This window comes from Arvicanthis niloticus, chromosome 4, assembly GCF_011762505.2.
Source record: "Arvicanthis niloticus isolate mArvNil1 chromosome 4, mArvNil1.pat.X, whole genome shotgun sequence".
In the NCBI taxonomy this organism is placed as follows: domain Eukaryota; kingdom Metazoa; phylum Chordata; class Mammalia; order Rodentia; family Muridae; genus Arvicanthis; species Arvicanthis niloticus.
The window spans coordinates 55,861,741-55,881,069 of record NC_047661.1 but is presented as its reverse complement, the minus strand read 5'-3'; the positions used below and the strand labels follow the sequence as shown (position 1 = coordinate 55,881,069).

General features: G+C 35.9%; 1 protein-coding gene across 4 annotated transcripts in view; it reads left to right on the top strand.

Annotated features, from left to right (window-relative positions):
• Nucleotides 1-19,329, top strand: part of Wdr49 (WD repeat domain 49) — a 164,896-nt gene that overhangs the window by 87,693 nt on the left and 57,874 nt on the right. For all 4 annotated transcript variants that reach the window (XM_076932537.1, XM_076932536.1, XM_034501024.2 and 1 more), the window contains one exon: nucleotides 8,060-8,175. In XM_076932537.1, coding sequence (XP_076788652.1) covers nucleotides 8,060-8,175 — 116 coding nt within the window. The remainder of the gene's footprint in view (nucleotides 1-8,059; nucleotides 8,176-19,329) is intronic.

Below are 19,329 nucleotides of genomic sequence, written 5' to 3'. Positions count from 1 at the left end.
TCTTTCTTTGTTGACTTTTTATGTGGTTTGTATATCAGGTTGACCATGGATTCAAAAATTGAGTTTATCAATGATTCTTCTGTTTCTATTTTGTGGAATATTTTGAGGAGGATTGAAATTAGCTGTTCTTTAAAAGTCTGGTAAAATTATGAATTCTGCACTAAAACCATCTGTCTCTTTTTTGTTCTTCTTTTAATGACTGCTTCTATTTTCTTAGAGACTTAGGTCTATTTAGAGTTATTTTGATTTAACTTTGATAATGGTATCTATTGTGAAAAGTTTCCATTTCTTTTAGTTTTCCAATTTTGGGGAGTACATGTTTTTGAAATATGACCTAATAATTTTTTAATTTCCTTGGTGTCTGTTATTATGTTCCACTTTTTATTTCTGAGTTTGAAAATTTGGATATTATTCAAATTTCTCTGCCTTTTTGTTAATTCAGATAAGTGTTTGTCAATCTTGCTGATTTTCAAAGAACAAACTTTTTATATCATCAATTCCTTGTAATGTGCACCTTGTTTCTATTTTAGTGATTTCAGCCTTCATATTGATTATTTCCTGATTTTTACTTCTCTTGGGGTATGGTTGCGCTCTCTCTCTCTCTCTCTCTCTCTCTCTCTCTCTCTCTCTCATTTTTTCAGTTATTTTTATTAAGTTGCTAGTATGAGAACTCTTTAATTTCTTTATGAAGTTGATTAGTGCAGTAAACTTTCCTTTTGGGGTCATTTTCAATGTGCCCTACCAGTTTGATTGTATTACACATTCATTTTTCATTGAATTCAGGGAAGTCTTTAATTTCTTCATTTCTGCCTTTATACAATAGTTATTCAGTATGTTTTGTGTTAGGAATTTTTTTAGATTTATCATTTTATTTGTTTGATGAATCTATTACTTCTATTGTGTCTCCAATATCTCATATTCTCTCATCCATCTCTTATATTCTGTTAGTGATGCTTGTGTCTGTAGTTTCTGTTTGCCTACCTAGATTTTACATTTACAGAACTACCTCACTTTGTATTTTCTTCATTGTTTCTGTTTCTACTGCCATTTTCAGTTTTAGAATGATTTCATTTGTTTCCTTCTACTGTTTATACACACACACACATATATATGTATATATATATATATATATATATATATATATATATATACACATGTGGGGAGCCAACAGAAGGCAGCTATCATCCTTGTAGCCATCTTGAGCCATATACCCTGAAAAGAGACTTGATTACATTAGCCTACAACAGCTGAGCACACTCTGATAACATCTTGCTTTAGATACCCAGGATTTTCCCTTGAGTGTGTGAGACTTAAAGGTGTGTGACTTAAGGGTGTGACTTAGAGATCAGATTTAGAGACAAGACCTAAGGGCATAATTAAAGGCGTGACTTAGAGGCGTGGCTTAGAAGTGAGACAAATAAAAGGTGAGAGCAGACAGGAGAGTTCAGAACAATTTGGAGGAACAGAGATTCAGACACTAGGAGTAGGAGTAGACATTAGACACTCAGAAGAGAACAACTTAGAGTACAACTTGGAACTAGGAATTAGGTTAGACACTTGCAACAGAGAATTAGGCACTTGGCACATGGAGGAAGAACTTGGAATTAGACATTAGGCACTCAGGACTTGGAAGAAGAAACTTTAAACTTGGAGGCACTAGGGACTAGGAACTTAGAACTTGGGACTTGGAGAGAAGAAGAGAGACTGAAGAATAAACGGGATTGAATCACATTCTGTCTGGTCTCCATTCCTCAAGTCCCTCCTCACTCTCTCTCTTGCTGAACCTGACCTGTGGACTGAAGCAGCTTGGGCCAGTGCAGGCTCTAACAGTTTAGCCCCCAAGGCTTTTGGTAGTGTGGGTTCAAACATTGATAGAGCGGTCCCCAACATTTTTGGCCCCAAGTGTGGGGCAGCTCGGGCTGCAACACATACACATACATATATACATAGCCCCCCCCACACACACATTGGTTTTCCTGGCATTCTTTAAGGAATTTATTATTTTCCTTCTATTTTCTCTATATTGTTAAGGGTTATTCATTTTCTTTAGCTGTTTGTATTTTCCTTTCTTTAGGGCTTTATTTATTTTCTCCAATTAGCATTTGCCTTTTCCTGGATTTCTTTAAAGGATTTATTCATGTCCTCTTTAAGAACCTCTATCATCAGTTTATTAACAAACAATATCTAATTTTAGCAATGGAGTCTTGATGTTGTCTGAAAAATACATAAGTTGCAAAATGTACTGGCTTGGAGTGAAAAGGATTGATATGATATATAGAATTTCTGATTGTTAGCCAAACAACTGTAAAAATGTCCAAATAATGTTTTCTTTTTTGTTTTTATAGAAGACAATTGCACTTCATTTTCTGCCTTCATTTAAAAGGCAACACTATTTGTCTACTGGGGCAACTCTAGTCAAATAAAACTACAATTTATTTTTCAGAGGAAAAACAAAATTCTTTATAATCTCCATAAAGTTGTTTTTTTTTTCTTTGATATTTTATTTATTTACATTTCAGATGCCATCCCCCTTTCCCATCCCCATCAATCCCCTATCCCATCCTTCCTCCCTTTTTGCCTTTAGTCTAAGTTAAATGCATGAATTAAGGTCAGTTTTATGTTGAGGAACTAGCAATACAATATATGCAAATAATCAAGGAACAAGCAAGACAATAAACCCAATAGTCAAAGGACAAGCACCAATAAACAAAGTCCCATGATCACTCCTGTGATCACTATTTCTAAGGGCTTATCAGGATGAGCAAAATATCTAAGCCTACTTCCCTGTCCTAGCCCAAAGTCATTTTCATGAAGCCATCTTCTTTGTTTTGGCTTAAGATTTAGATTTCTGCCTATAGTTACTTCTTTGTTCTAGCCTAAGATTTAGATTCCTGCCTGAAATTTCTTTTTTTGTTCTAGCCTAGGATTTAGATTTCTGCATGAAATTACTTCTTTGTTCTATCCCAATATCAGAGTTTTCCCTGCAGTCCATTTCCTTGTCCTTGGCATATGTCAGATTCCTGCCAGGCAGCCCCCAAAGCTCTCCACATCTCCCCCTTTTTATTGCATAAACCAGACTGAGCCTGTCTTAGGTTGTTCTGACAAGAAAGCCTTCCTTACACATTGTGGAATATGCATTATCAAATCAATGCACTTCTGTCTTAAGGCTCTGTGCAGAATCTTACCCGTCCTTGGCTTGCCAGCCTGTTAAATTAATAACTCAGTCTGGGGGTTCATTTTCAGTTTCAAGTCATGTACTTTGGCTGGCAGCCTGTTGATGTAGTAGAGACAAGCTTTAAGATGATGGGCAGGAATAAAAGTATTCCCAGGACAAGAAGGGCTAGCATGATCAAGCTATATATGTCATTCCTGATGTTTGACCAAAATGAAAATATTGACCTCAGGCCATGGATAATTTTATCAGCATTATCTGAAGCATCAAAAGTCAACAGAGCAGCATTCTTTAAATTCATAATCTCATTATGCAAAGTTAACACACCCAGAGAAGTATTAGGATTATGCCAAATACCCTACAGGTGTCTTTAAACTTTTTTCCAATTATAATGACAATCATTGTGAATTTCAAAACTAACACTTCTCCAGTGATATTTGTGATAACACTTGAGGTGGCTCCTAACTCTTGAACCATGAACGTCCTTCAGATAATTTGAATAGGTTATTGAGCATCAATCCTTTGTTCCAGACACTTATATAAATCCTTTTGCATCGTCAATACATTAGTAACTTTTTTTTGCTAGATGGTTAACAAAAATAGTTGTCTTAACTCCTTGTGTCAATGTTATTGCAGAAGCAGTGCTAGCAATTAATGGAATACCATTAATAATAATAATACCAGCAATAATCAAGCCCACTACCCTCTTGCTTCTGTTCAAAGCTTAACTCACTTCTTCCAGCACTTTCAGGTTTTTTTCAGTGAATCAAGGTTTTCTAATACTCAAGGCAGTAAGACAAAAGCTGGTTGATAGACCCCTGTAATAGACATGCCAGGTTTCAACACACAAACACAATTAGAAATTATACAGTCAATGCAACTTACAATAAATACTATAGAAGAGACAAAACCAATCATTTACTGGTCTAGAAATCAATCCAATATTGGAAATAACAATCTACATTTGGAAGACTGGATCTGGACATTTTCAGCAACATATTTGGAAGTTAGCTGCAGTTCTCTATGATGTTATGATAGCAAGAGATAAAGTTGGGACAGGATCTGGATATCACACAAGGGTTAGTGCATGTTTTAAGGCTCTTTTAACTGTCAAACATAAAGTTGGTTTTAAGGTAGCTTTCTTGTGCATTAGTAGCATTGGAATATTCAGGGTTTGCTGTAGTAAGACAGCTAGTCCTGGTGGTCTTATATTGTCCTGGCTATTGTTGATCTATTTTTTTTTTTCAGTGTATCTAAGCATCTGAAATGATTTTAGGTCTAGTTTGCAATTTCTGATTTTCCTCTTGTTGGATTGGTGTTTTGTTCCTTTGTTTTTCATTTCTTCGTTGCTCTTCTTGTCTTCTGGTCTCTGTCTCCAATTCAGTAGAGAGTCTCTGTTTGAGTTGGGTGCTGGACTTAGTATATCTAGCTTAGCATTTGGTCAAAATGGTGGTTTTCTCCCAAGTTGTAAGGTAGTATATGGGGATGAGGAAAGAGTGGGGATTGGAGATATTAGGCAGGGCACCAAGAGAGCAGAGAAGACCTGCAAATGGACCACATATCTGGGGGTTTGATGGTTGGTGTGGTCTCTGGTCCACTAGGAAGTCTGAGTTAGCCTGCATTTCTGGTTGTCTTGGCCTACATCTGTTCTTCCTAATGTTGTGACCTGAACTTTTTCTTCTGAGAGGTGTGGACTGCTGTGGCCTGCTCCAGGGCAGTAGAAGACTGATGAAGTTGGAGGTTAGGGGTATTATAACATAGGAGGGTAGGATTGGAATTAGAATGTGTCTTTGAGAACTAAACCTAGGGGTTGACAGTGTTCTGTCATCAAGTGGTTCTCTTACCAATTCTTCTGACTGGCATGACTTTTGAATTTGCATTTTAACACATTGTAGACTTTGATGGTTGAGGTCTTGTCTTGATACCCATTGCCCCATTGCTGCCTCCCATGTGTGTGTGTATATATCTATATCTATATCTATATCTATATCTATATCTATATCTATATCTATATCTATATCTATATCTATATCTATATCTATCTATATATGTGTGTGTGTGTGTGTGTGTGTGCATCTGTGTGTGTGTATGTGAGTCTGTGTGTATGTGTGTGTGTATGTGAGTCTGTGTGTATGTGTATGTGTGTGTGTGTCTGTGTGGTCTGTGTGTCTGCGTGTGTTTTGAGAGAGATTTTCTATGTGTAGTCCTGGCTCTTCTGGAACATTCTTTGTAGAATAGGCTAGTCTTGAATTCACAGAGATCTTGGCATCTCTGTTCTCCAAGTGCTGGGACTAAAGGAGTTCACAACCATGCCTGACTGCACTTTTTCTATTATTCTTATGTGGAATATTATTTGTCTCCTTAATGAAATTAATATCTTAATAATTCTAGCTGCTTTCATTACTACTGCCTTCTCTGCAACTTTAAATTCAATCAAGCCCTTTTCTTCTTTGACCATTTTTTATACTGACTTGATATACTTGCTGCTCTCTCATGGGTGAACAAGAATAGAACAAGAGCAGTATCCATGTTATAGCCTGAATGTTATCTTCTGCTAAAAAATTAATCTAATACTTTTTTATTGAAAATAGATTTTTTTACATAATATACTCTGATCATGCTTCTCCCTCTCTCATATCTTTCCAGATCCTCTGAGTTCCCACCCATTCAATGCCATACCTGCTTTCTCTCCACTTTTAGAAAATAAACAGTTATGCAAACAAAAAATCTAAAATTAAACAAACCAATAACAAATAATAACCAACAACAAACTAAACAAATCAAAACCAAAGAAAAAGAAGGAGAAGCACATACCTATGCAGTCACCCATGCCCATCAGAACGAAGCTAGTCATTGCTTTTCAAACTCAGCTCCCAACATGTTGGTGTTGTTAAAGACAAGCTTTAATATGATGGGCAGGAATAAAAGTATTCCCAGGACAAAAATGGCTAGCATGATCAGGCTATATATGCTATTCTTGAAACTTGACCAAAATAGAAATACTGATCTCAGGCCATGGGTAACCTTATCAGCAGTATCTGCTGCATGAACGCTCATCAGAACAGCATTCTTTAAATTCATAAGCTCAGTATGCAAAGTTAAAACATCCAGAGAGGTGTTAGAATTATGCCAAATACACTGCAAGTGTCTTTAAAACTTTTTCTAATTATAATGACTACCACTGTAAATTTTAGAACTAACATAAATCTAATGATATTTGGTATGACACGCAAAATGGCTTCTTATTCTTAAACCTCCTTCCAATAATTTGAATAAAATAAAGAGCATCAATCCATTGTTTCAAATGCCTAACTAAATCCTTTTGTATATTCAACACATTAGTAGCATTTTTTGCTAAATGATTAACAAAGTATATGGCTTGAAACTGAAAATGAACCCCCAGACAGAGTTATTAAATTAACAAGCTGGCAAGCCAAAAACAGGTAAGATTCTGCACAGAGCCTTACCAACCTAAGACATAAGTGCATTGCTTTTGATAATGCATATTCCACGATGGATAAGGAAGGCATTCTTGGCAGAATGATCTAAGACATGCTCAGTCTTATTTATGAAATAAAAATGGGGAGAGGCAGAGAGCTTTTGAGGCTGCTTGGCAAGAATCTGACATGAGCCAAGGACAAAGAAATGGGCTGCTTGGCAGGAATCTGACATTGGCCAAGAACAAAGAAAAGGGCTTCATGCAGAAATCTGACATTAGGCTAGAACAAAAAAGTAATTTCAAGCAGGAATATAAATCTTAGGCTAGAACAAGGAAGTAGGCTTCAGACATGAAAATGACTTTGGGCTAGGACAGGTAAGGGCTCTTAGAAAAAGTGTCCAGGGGAGTGTTCATGGAACTTTGTTTATTGCCTTGCTTGTTCTTTGACTATTTATGTTTATTGTCTTGCTTGTTCCTTGACTATTTGCATCTATTGTGTTGCTAGTTTCTCAGCCTAGAACTGATCTTAATACTAATTAAAATGGTATAAAAGCAAAAAGGAGGAGGGGGAAATGGGATAGGGTTTTTGAGGGAAGGGAAATGGAGAAAGGGGATGGCATCTGAAACATAAATAAATAAAATATCCAATTAAAAAAACAAAAATAAATAAATAAAACTCAGCTCCACTCTGTACTTAGAACAAGTTTCAGATTCTTTACCAGAGTATAAATTGAATGTCTTCTAGCCCAGTTCTGCATAGAGTTTCTGATTCCCTCTAATTGCTCATGAGCTTTTAGATCACAGTTTTCCTAGCATTTTTATCCTGCAAACCTCTGGCAAGAACCAATTAAGTTCTTAAACTTCTGAATCCTGCAACTCCAAACTTATCCACATCTCTTCCACAAACCAGCTCCAAAGGCCTATTGACCATGTGATTTATTTCATCACAGTAGGAGACCTAACTCTTGCAACTAATTTTTGTATTAGTTACTTTTTATGCTGCTGTGATAAATTTCCCAACAGAAGCAACTTAAGGAAAGGTTTCCTTTGTGTCTTGGTGGTTTGATGTACAGTTCATCATTAGAGGGAAGCCTGAAGAAGAGAGTAGAATTGTAGTCAGGAAGTAGAAGCAGATAATTGCCAATGTAGCATCCTTATTCTATTCTCCTTTGAATCAGCCTGGGATCTCAGCCCATGGAATGAGGTGCTCACTTTCAGAATGGATCTTTTCATGAGTTAATTATTTTTAAAAAACACCTTAAGAGTAAACATGCAGAGATTTGTCTCCTAAGTGTTTTTAAATCTCACAAACTTGACAATTAAGATAAACTACTACAGAATGCAAGCACCACATTTAACAAATGCTTTCTATTACACTGTTTTGTTTGAAACATTGATGATATTTTTATGTTTCTATCTCAGTGTTGATTTTTATTTTTCTTTTAAAGGTATGGGACTTTAACGGATATTGTCACCATATTCTTAATGTTGGGCAAGATGGAGTTGTGGAAATTTCACAGATCCTGGTTCTTAAGAAGACTATCCTGGTTGTGGGCTGGGAGAGGTATGATATGCTATATAAATTGTCAGAAGAGAAAAGAAGTTTTTTTTATTTAAATCAAAATATAAAAGGGAGTCTCATTGGTTATAATCATTAATTTGTTGGTAGCTTAGGTAGGTGAGTTGGTACTGAATAAATGCTTCATGAATAAAATATGATATGACTACCCAGCTTGGGTGACTAGAAGAAACATTTGGCGCTTTCTCCTGAGTTTGAAAATTTGGTCTTTTATTTAAAAAATTTTCAATAAATATTTAATGTTGTCTCTTGAGATTTCATGTCTCTCCTATACTGCAAATTGAGTGAACTCTTAGAATTATAGATTGTCTCCCCCAATTGTACAGGATATCTTTTCTTTTTTCCCTTCTACAAACCAATTCTTAAGGCCTCTAAACCACATGGTTAGGTTCATAAGGACAGGAATTCTATTCCTTGGTACAGGAGCAAAATGGTTTCATGACACCTGTGTCAGCACCTTCTTCAGTCACTGTGAAAATGTACTACACATGGCACACTGTCTCTTCCAGAGGAACACTTCTTCCATAAAGTTATTAGGATAAACGTTTTTCAAAATTAGGAAATTTTTTTTGCTTCCTTTTACTTTTGTAGAAAAGACAAAGTAGCCAGGTTCTATGCTCTTGTATAAATACCAGGAAAATTAAGTGTGCTGTGTTTTGAGCATTTATCACTTACAATTTTGATAATTCACAAAATGTTACTGTAATAGGTAATTTTTCTGATATTGCTTGTTATATAATCATAACTTTTGTTGTTTGAAGCTAGGATTCAAACAGATTCAATACCTAGAAAATCAGCAGTGTATATTGGGTGATTTTTTTTTTAATCATAGAAAAGAATCTTTTTTTAAATCTTGAAATGATTATATGTGGACAAACAACGTTTTCAGGGACAGTTTGATGATAGAAAATATAGTTCAGATCATTCCACTTGATATTAAGGACTAATTCAATCATCCTTAGCCTGAAGAACAAGACTGGGAACAATCTTTATCTTTTATCAACTTACAACTCCAACTTACAATCTGAATGTGAAAATGGAATTAAAGAAATTAATTAATACAAGACAAAATTTTCAGATAGCATTTCTTTATATTTTTATGTGGTCATAGTTAAAATTAGCACCATTGATAATAGTTCTGATTGCTTATAAGACAAAATTTAAACTATTTATGTGTCAAGTTGTTAAAATATCTTCTAAAGAAACATCTTATATCCTGATATGTGTTGGTGGAATGTTAGTTTGTGCCTATGAACTAAGAGATTTAGAAAGACTAGAATAAAAGAAAACCAGTACTCTTCTGTCTTCCTCTCTGCTTTTTCCATCTTTCTCAGGGTTGTCAGCCTTGAGTTCTTTATCTGGAGCTTACATTAATGAATTACCAGTTATATTATGTAACATTTATAGATGCTGATTTACAAAATAGATTTCCTTAGAGACATTTTGTTAGGACAGATTTTTCATGAACCAGACAGCATTATTTCTACTAAGAGGCTTTTATATCATAAAGGCACATAGCAACTACTTGGAAAAGCAGAGGAAATCTGACCTGTGAAGCCAGCCAGTATGGTTCAGTGATTAGAGAAGGAAGTAAAGATAGTAATCAGATTATTAAGCTTTCTGCTAAATCAAGACAGAGCCTGTAAAGTTAAGTTGAGGCCTTAACTTCAGGTTCTATCTAAATATAGATTAGTTTGATAATTATGCTCAGGATAGAGTAGAAATTGCTTTTATTGAATGAGGCACCTAAATACTTTTTACTTTATATATGGTTCCACGAAGCAGTTGGTACTTTTCATATATCATCTACTTTAATCCTTACCTTCAACTTAGTAGGCAGGCAAGATCTTCTAGATACCTCAAATCTTTGCCGTAAAATTTTACTTCTAAGCTTACTCATCTACTTATATACTAGCTAGTCCTCCATATTCTGAACACATTGTTTAGCCTCATCTCTGAGGCCACTTTTCCTCTCAGATTTTGAGTTTTACTTCATATTTTGTAAAATATTTATGAATATATAGAAAAATATTTATTGAATGAATTAACAGTAGATAAGGAAACTAGGCAGTAGAGTCCAAAAATAACTTTTATTTGTCAGATGTAATTTTCATCTCAGAGACTTACTGCTGAATAATATCATCCTTACTAGCTCTTTTTGAACTTTGGCTGGTTGTTTCAACTCAGCTCTTCTGGCTCAAACTTCTCTTCAAGTTGACTGACTCAATCTGGCTTCTCTCAGTTTCTGACTGAATTTCTCTGCTTGACCTCATATTTACTTTGGCAATATGTTCTAATCTTCTGTCTCCTTGTCATTCTCTGGCTTGTTCTGTCTTTGCCTGAAATTTGTCTCTGTAAAGTTTTTCTGGTAATACTGCCTCTTCTCTCTCCCTCTGCTTGCTCTCTCTGTGTTGCCTTTAAGTAGCTTTTCTTTCCTGTGCTGTTTTCCTGAGTATTGGCCATATCCTATCTATGACTAATTCTATTAAATCTTTGTCCAATTCTTTCTCTGTTCATCAGTTAGATGCTACTTTCAAATTTGGTTGCTTCCGTCTACAAACTAACTTTACCTACATTGTTTAGGATTAAAGGTATGTACTAAGGACATGTCTGTATTCCAGTCTAAAAGATTACAAGGGTATCAGTTCAACTAGATTACACAGACTTAGAATGTCTTTGGTCGTTATCCCTTGACAGACCAGCCAAGTTACTGGATTAAAATTCCTCTAGAGTGGAGAGCTGAGCATCACAAGCCATTGCTTATAAGTAGCAACAACTATATTCAAATCTATTCTATATTTAGAACTAGAGGCAAATGTTATTTTCCTTTGTTTGGAGAAGAAAATTGAGGCTTAAAGAGGTTGACAGGCTGAGAAGGTTTATAATCCTAGAATGTAGCTGAACTTGTCTCATAGTCTATAGTCTTTCCTTCACTCTTGAATGGACTATTGGTTAATAGAGCAATAAAATCATAATGAGGCAACCCCTACACACATAGACATACATTGTATTATAATATGCATTATAAAAATGACTGAGAAGGCTGTTTATTTCATGCAAGCTAATGAAATAGTTTCAAACACATGAAGAAACAAACAATACTTGTTATTTATTTAACAGGACTCTGAAGATTTAGGTAAATATATTCACCCTTTCATTCCCATACAATTTTAAAAGCTATACTTAGATGGTAATTACTGAGTTAGAAAATAGAGCATGTTGATTGCAAAGAATCATGATTACTGTTGTCAATATATCACATCTGATTTTGAAATTTACAATATGTAAGGCAGGCAGTGGTAAAAATATATTGTAAACACTATCCCAAGTAAGGAGATTTATAAAACTCATGATCTGTAGGAATCCAATAATTCATATTCTATCATAAGGCAGAATCCCAAATGTAAAATTGATAGAAATAAATTTATAGTTATTTTAAGTAAAATATACTTAAAAACTGAATTGATAGTCAGTTCAAAATTATCTTCTTGCACCCTTGGTCGTATTTAAGTGGTAAAATTAAATGAAGAAGTAGCCAGTTAGTTGTGTTTGTTCAGTCTAGACATGTGATATGTATAGCCATAGTAACTAACATTCACAATGGTTTAATATCTTAATTGCCCTAAGCTTGTATTCTTCTGTACCTACAGCCTATTAAAAAAGGACAGTTTCCCCTCTTCTATTTGGGTAGAGGAGAAATCTTTATTTTATATCTAGGTATAATTACAAAATAAAAGCAGTGTATACTTGTGTTTTCAGTATACAGGAGACTATTTAATATCTGTACATAATGTGAAATGATAACAGTGACTTAGGATAACTATCACCTTATACATGTATCTGAAGTTTTGTTTATGAAGATTTTATTACTATAAAATTTCTCTTTACCCATTTCTCTCAAAGCCTCATTCTCTAATTCTATATGCACATTCTATATATGATGTTAGAAATTAAATTAGTTTATTTCAGGTTTAATTTGTTCTTTAAAAGTTTTTTTTTAAATGAAATGACCTTAATGATTTAAAGTTTCTCTGAAATAAAACTGACCTACAAAAAAATATTAAGGTCTTAATAATTGCCTTTCCATGGAACGATAGCCTCATGAAACTCAATTAATTCCTATTATTAGAATAACAGCCAAATGGATGAGTCTGAAGTTGTGACTTATTTGAAATCTGTTATTTTGGAACTGAGGAGAGGATACGTATATTTGAAAGTCACAGAGACTCCCTAAACCTGATCTTGTGATTATTTCAATGTCCAAAGTTTGACCTCATAGATTTTTAGGAAGAGGGAAAGAGGAGACAAATCAAAACAAATTCATTTGGAATAGATTTTCTTTTTCTGAGCTACTCATTAGTAATCTTAAACACCATGGATGGATCAAAGGAGAAGTATTAATGAGGTTTAAAATAACTGGACCAACTACACAGGAGCAATCAAACCCTGAAGTACCAGATCATTGATAGTGTTCTTTTCTTAAGAAGCTTTTTTTTTTCTCAATGTGGCAGAATGACTCAGGGCAATAGTCTCAGGACCTATGAAAGATGGAACAGAGCTGGTAAAACTTCTTCAATGCCAAAGAACACGACTATCTGACTCCTATTGACCTGAAAATTGGCTCTTTCTGAAACTTAATTTTGTTCTTTGCAAAGTCCAAATTTAAAAAAGAGTAGTTTTTGAAATGGAAAAGGTGAGAACTGAATGTGGATTCTTGGAGTATTTTAAGGATCCCTGTGATGTCAAATCAAAATTTTAGGTTAGCTTACAAGGGAAAGGTGCCAGGTAATTAAGTTTTCAGTGTTTTGACACAAAAGTTCAAATGTCAAAGGACTACTTTTTTTGTACTATATTATGAAAAGCATTCCATGCCTTGAGTGGTGTACCCTGAATATACCTATCCCATTTAATATGAGAATCTTGAGAAAAAGACATTTGACATTGAAACTTGGCTCACATAATAGATAAAAGATTGATTTGTGTTTTTCCTGTGAGGTTACCATCCTCTTCAGTTCCTCCAATCTTTCCCCTAATTTTTTCATAGGGATCCCCTACCTCAGTCCTATGGTTGACTGTAAGTATCTGCATCTCTGCATCAGTCGTAGTCAGCTGCTGGTAGAGCCTCTCAGAGAATAGCCTTGCTAGGCTCCTGTCTGTAAGCACAGCAAAGCATCAGTCATAGTGTCAGTTTGGTGCCCACCCATGAGAAGGATCCTAAGTTGAGCTGGTCACTGGTTGGCCATTGCTTCAGTCTCTTCCATTTTTGTCCCTGCATTTTTTTTTAAGACAGGAAGAATTTTAGGTCAAAAATTTTGAAGGTAGGTTGGAGTCAAGATCCCCCCAGTAGGGGCCCCTGGCTACCTACTGGAAATGGGCACCTCAGGTTTCATCCTCATTAAGTCCTGGGTACCTCTCATATCTCAGGTCTCTGGGACTTCTTAGAGGTTCCTCCCATCTATTCCCCTACCCTGGCAGCTGCACATTTTCATTCATTCTCCCGACCCTCTGGGCTTCTCTCCTGTCTACCCTCATATCTGATCCTGTTTCCTTTTCTGCCCTCCCGATCTACTCTCCCACTGATGTCCCTCCCTTCTTCTGCCTTTCATAATTATTTCATTCCCCTTCTACGTGGGATTGAAGCATCTTCTCTTTGACCTTCCTTCTTATTTAACTGCCTATGATCTGGTCTGTGGAATGTATCCTGGGTATTTTGTATTTTTGGCTAATACTCACTTATCAGTGAGTACATACCTTTCCTTTGGGTGTTAAGTTACCTCATTCAGGATGATATTTTCTATTTTTATCCAGTTGCCAGAAAATTTATGATGTCCTTATTTTTACTAGCTGAATAGTATTCCATTGTGTAAATGAACCACTTTTCTGTATCAATTCTTCAGTTGAGAGACATCTGCGCTGCTTCTACTTTCTGGCTATTATGAATAAGGCTGCTAAGAACATAGTGGAATATGTGTCCTTGTGGTATGATGGGGCATCTTTTGGGTATATTCCCAGGAATGGTATAGCTGGGTCTTCAGGTAGAACTATTTTCAATTTTCTGAGGAACAGATAGATTGATTTTCAGAGTGGTTGTTCCAGTTTACAATCCCACCAGCAATGAAGGAGAGTTCCCCATTCTCCACATCTTCTGTAGCATGTCCTGTCACTTAAGGTTTTTTTTTTTTTATATTATTATTATCTTAGTCATTCTGATTGTTGTAAGGTGGAAATTCAGGGTTGCTTTTATTTGTATTTCCCTGATGACTAATGATGTTGAACATTTCTTTAAGTATTTCTTGGCCATTTGAGATTCCTTTGTTGAGAATTCTCTTTAGCTGTACCCCATTTTTTCTATTGGTTATTTTATTTATCTACATTTCAAATGTTATCTCCCTTCCCAGTTTCCCCTCCATAAGCCTCCTATCCCCTCCCCCTGCCTCTATAGGGTGCTACCCCACCAGCCCATCCGCTCCTGCCTCAGTGCCCTAGCATTCCCCTACCCTGGGTCATGGAGAATCCACAGGACCAAGGTGCTTTCCTCACAATGATGCCTGATAAGGCAAGTCTTTGCTATATAGAGAGCTGGAGCTATGGGGGTTGTGGTTGGTTGATATTGTTGCTCTTCCTATGGGGTTGCAAACCCCTTCAGATCTTTCAGTCTTTGCCCTAACTTCTCCATTGGGGTCCCTGTGCTCAGTTAAATGCTTGGCTGTGTGCATCCACATCTGTATTGATCAGACTCTATAGCCAGAAGCTGGAAAGAACCCATATGTCCTTCAACAGATGAACGGATACAGACAATATGGTACATTTACAAAATCGAGGACTACTCAGCTATTAAAAAATGACTTCATGAAATTCACAGGAAAATGGATGGAATTTGAAAGAGTCATCTTGTTTGAGGTAACCCAATCATGAAAGAACACATATGGTCTGTACCCATTGATAAGTAAAAATTAGCCAAAAGGAAGCCTGGAATACCCACAATACAACTAACAGACCATATGAAACCAAGATAAAAGAAGACCACACCAAATTGTGGATGCTACAGTCCTACTTAGAAGGGGGAAAATAATCTTGGGAAGTAGAGGGAGAGAGGGATCTGGGAGGGAGAGAGAAGGGGGAGGGAAAATGGGGGCCAGTTCAGATAAGGAAGGAGATGCGGAAGAAGTACAAAGATTCAGGAATTTGAAAAATGTATAGAAGTGGGGCAGGGGGGCACTAGGAATAGCCAATGGAAAGTCCCAGGCACAAGGGGCCCAAGAAGTTTCCAGTACCCAACAGGGAGGACATTAGCTGAAATACCCAACAAAGGGGCGATAGAACCTAAAGATGTCATATCCAGTGGATAAGCACATCCCCTATTTGAGGGATGTGGCCACCCACCCACCTCAAAAATATTAATCCATAATTCTTCCTGTCAAAAGGAAATGCAGAGACAAAGAGTGGAGCAGAGACTGAAGGAAAGGCCATCTAGAGACTGCCCCACCTAGGGATCCATCCCATCTGTAGACACCAATCCCAGACACTATTGCAGATGCTAAAATGTGCTTGCTGACAGGAGCCTGGTCTACTCCATTTTTTAATTGGGATATTTGGATTTTTTTTGGAATCTAACTTCTTGAGTTTGCTATACAATTTGGAACTTATTGGATATAGAGATAGTCAAGACCTTTCCCCAATCTGTACATTGCTGTTTTGTCCTATTTATAGTCTCCCTTGCCTTACAGAAGAGTTGTAGTTTCAACAGATCCCATTTAACAATTGTTGATCTCAGAGCCTGAGCCATTGGTGTACTGTTCAGGAAAATTTCCCCTGTGTCAATGTGTTCAAGGATAGTTCCCACTGATTTACTCGGTGAAGCCATAGTAACTCTGTTACCTAAGCCACACAAAGACTGAACAACAACAACAACAAAAAGAACTTTAGACCAATTTCACTCATAAATACTGACATAAAAATACTTAACAAAACTCTTGCAAACCAAATCCAAAAACAGATCCAAAATATTGTTCATCAGGATCAAGTAGGCTTCATCCCAGGGATGCAGGGATGGTTCAATATACAAAAATCCATCAACATAATTGACCATATAAACAAACTCAAGGAAAAAAATCACATGATCATCTCATTAAATGCTGGTAAATTCAGCAAAGTAGCTGGATATAAAATTAACTCAAACAAATCAGTAGCCTTACGTTATATAAATGATAAAAAGTTAGAGAAACATCACCTTTCACAATGGCCCCAAATAATAAAAAATATCTTGGTGTAACTCTAACCAAGTAAGTCAAAGATCTGCATGACAAGAAATTTAAGTACCTGATGAAAGAAACTGAAGAAGACATCAGAAGATGGAAAGATCTTTCGTGTCATGGATTGGTAGGATTAACATAGTAAAGATGGCTGTCTTACCCCAAATCTACATATTTAATGCAATTCCCATAACAATTTCAACATATTTCTTCATAGACATGGAATGAGCAATTCTCAATTTCATGTGGAAGAACAAAAATCTAAGATAGCCAAAACAATTCTCAACAATAAAAGAACTTCTGGGTAAATCACTGTCTCTGACTTCAAGCTATACTACAGAAAAACACTAATAAAAGCTGCATGGTATTCATACAGAGATAGACAGATTGATCAATGGAATAGAATTGAAGACCCAGAAATGAACCCACATACCTATGGAAACTGGATCTTTGACAAAGAAGCCAAAACCATACAGTTGAAAAAAGAAATCATCTTCAATAAATGGTGCTGGTCTAACTGGCAGTCTACATGTAGAAAAATGAAAATTGATCCATATTTATCACCTTCCACAAAGCGCAAGTCTAAGTGAATTAAGAACCTCAACATAAAACCAAACTTATCAAATCTAATAGATGAGATTTATAGTGTTAATATAATTAGTGAAAGTGAAAAATTCAATAAGTCAGAAAGAAGTTATTTCTTATAGAAGTTATATTTCTTTAAGAAATATAGTACTTTATGCTAGTTCTTATAGAAGCTTCATGGAATATTAATAGCCTCAGAACATGGTGCATGGCATACATAAATATATGGCTCCCATAGAAGAATAGAATATACACTAGAAATGTCTGAGTTGCTTAAAGAACAGAAAGAATGAAGTTTGGGCGACACAATGTTCTTTTCAGTAACTTAGCTCTGGATAGGCCTGACATTTATAAACATTCCTGTAAGGCAGTAAATTTGAAACCTTGTAATGCATTTGTACAATTCAGGTGAACATAATACTTTATGGTATTATACAGTCTCAATTTTAATAAAATAACATTTTCTAATGTTTTACAAAAATATGTACTTTATGGTATATCAAGATTTCATAGAGAATTCATATATTGCTAGTAGACAATAATAGAAAAATTGGGAAAAATAATTCTTTAGAAAGAGATTAAATCTATATAACATTGGATCTTGAAAACAGGTATACATATTTGAATTTTGTAATTTAGGAATTGAAAATCTAGAAAATATCTTTAAGCAAGGTGTCAATTTAGTCTTTCACTTTCCTGTTTCTTTTCTCTATTGTGTTTCCTTTTCCATGACTTACATGGAATTCTGTGGAGAATCAATATTTGCTTAACAACAAGAATATATTAAAAAGCTCCAGAATATACAGGTAAATCTTGTATATGATGAAGAAGTCATCATGGGAGAGTAGACTCAGTAACAATGAGATAGGAGCCTCTTAAAATTGTTGACCAATGGGGTGGAGAACTCAGTACTAGGAAACTATGAGTGGCTGTTTAAAGTGAAAGTGAAAAGAATGAATACGTCATGGGTAGATAATGTAAACATGTAAGTATGTGTGATGAGAGAAAGAAATGGCACATGGGATGCTGTGATGCAGGCCTGTGAACCAAATTATAAAATTCAGAATAGAGTATGGAAAGAAGCTGGCAAAATTTGTTTTGTCATGTGTTAAGATATTTTAGCAATGTAAGGATTGTATGTATAGAACTACCAGCTGGCAAATGAAAACTATCCAATCCTGGTAAGTGTGAATGAAGACCAATAAAAAGCCATTTGTATAGAAGTAATATTGAAATCTATGGTGGTACATGGAATCTCTGTTTGAACAGAGAGGAGAAAAATGGCAATGAATGATGCTTAGCTCAAAGGGGTGAGAGAAAGAAAGGGGCAACAAAATCAAGGCACAGGAATGGATAATAAAGAGAGAAGGCAGAGAAGTAAGAACACAGTTCTTGTACTATCTGGAGAGTGTGATTTATGATATTCATTCTTTTTGTTTGGAATAAGCAGCATGCAATAGATAGATAATTGATAGAAAAATAGCAAAACATTATCAAATCCAGTGCTCAAAATGTCTAGCAGAAATGGACTGGAGAGTGTGAAGCAATCAGCTTGAGTTTTTAATTTAATATTTTCTCCATGTATAAGTTTCTAATGACTGAACCCAGTCCAACTGCAGGGATTTTATATCATGGTATAAAAAATATAAATATCTGCTGGAAATGATTTACTGTCTACCTGTTTTTACTCTTGAGCTAGTTTTCTGTCATTTCCCTGCCCCCTCTTTTTCACAGATTTGGCAGAAGAGTAGCCTATTCTGAGACAAAAGATACTTTCAGAAAAACATGCTTGAGTCTGGAAGTTGAGAGGGTGGATCCTGCTTTCACAGCCAGCTCTTCAGCAAATGCAAACAATATATGACAATTTACCAATGTGATGTATTTTCCATACTGGAAACAAGAGTTTCAAGGAGAAGAAAGCTTCTTGCTCAAAAATAAACTCTAATATTTGTGGGACAATCAACTGTGTCAGGAAGCACAGTGTCAGAAAGATGAGGAAGAATAGCAATAAAGACTCAAGCTAGGGTAACTGACGCTCATTTGAACTGAGATTAGCCATGAAAAGAAGGGGACCTTTTTTTATGGGTTGTCCTCCAGAGCAGAAATAAAGCAGTGCTGACTCTCCTATAACCTGTTGAGAGCCGCACTAGCTCCACGTTCGGGCGGCCAAAAATGTCTCGGCCCGAACAAAATGTTGAGGCCCGGGCTGCCCCGCGTTTGGCGGCCACTGTATCCCCGTCCAAGCTACCGCTCTGGTCCGCGGGTCAGGGTTCAGCAAGAGAGAGAGAGTGAGGGCAGACTC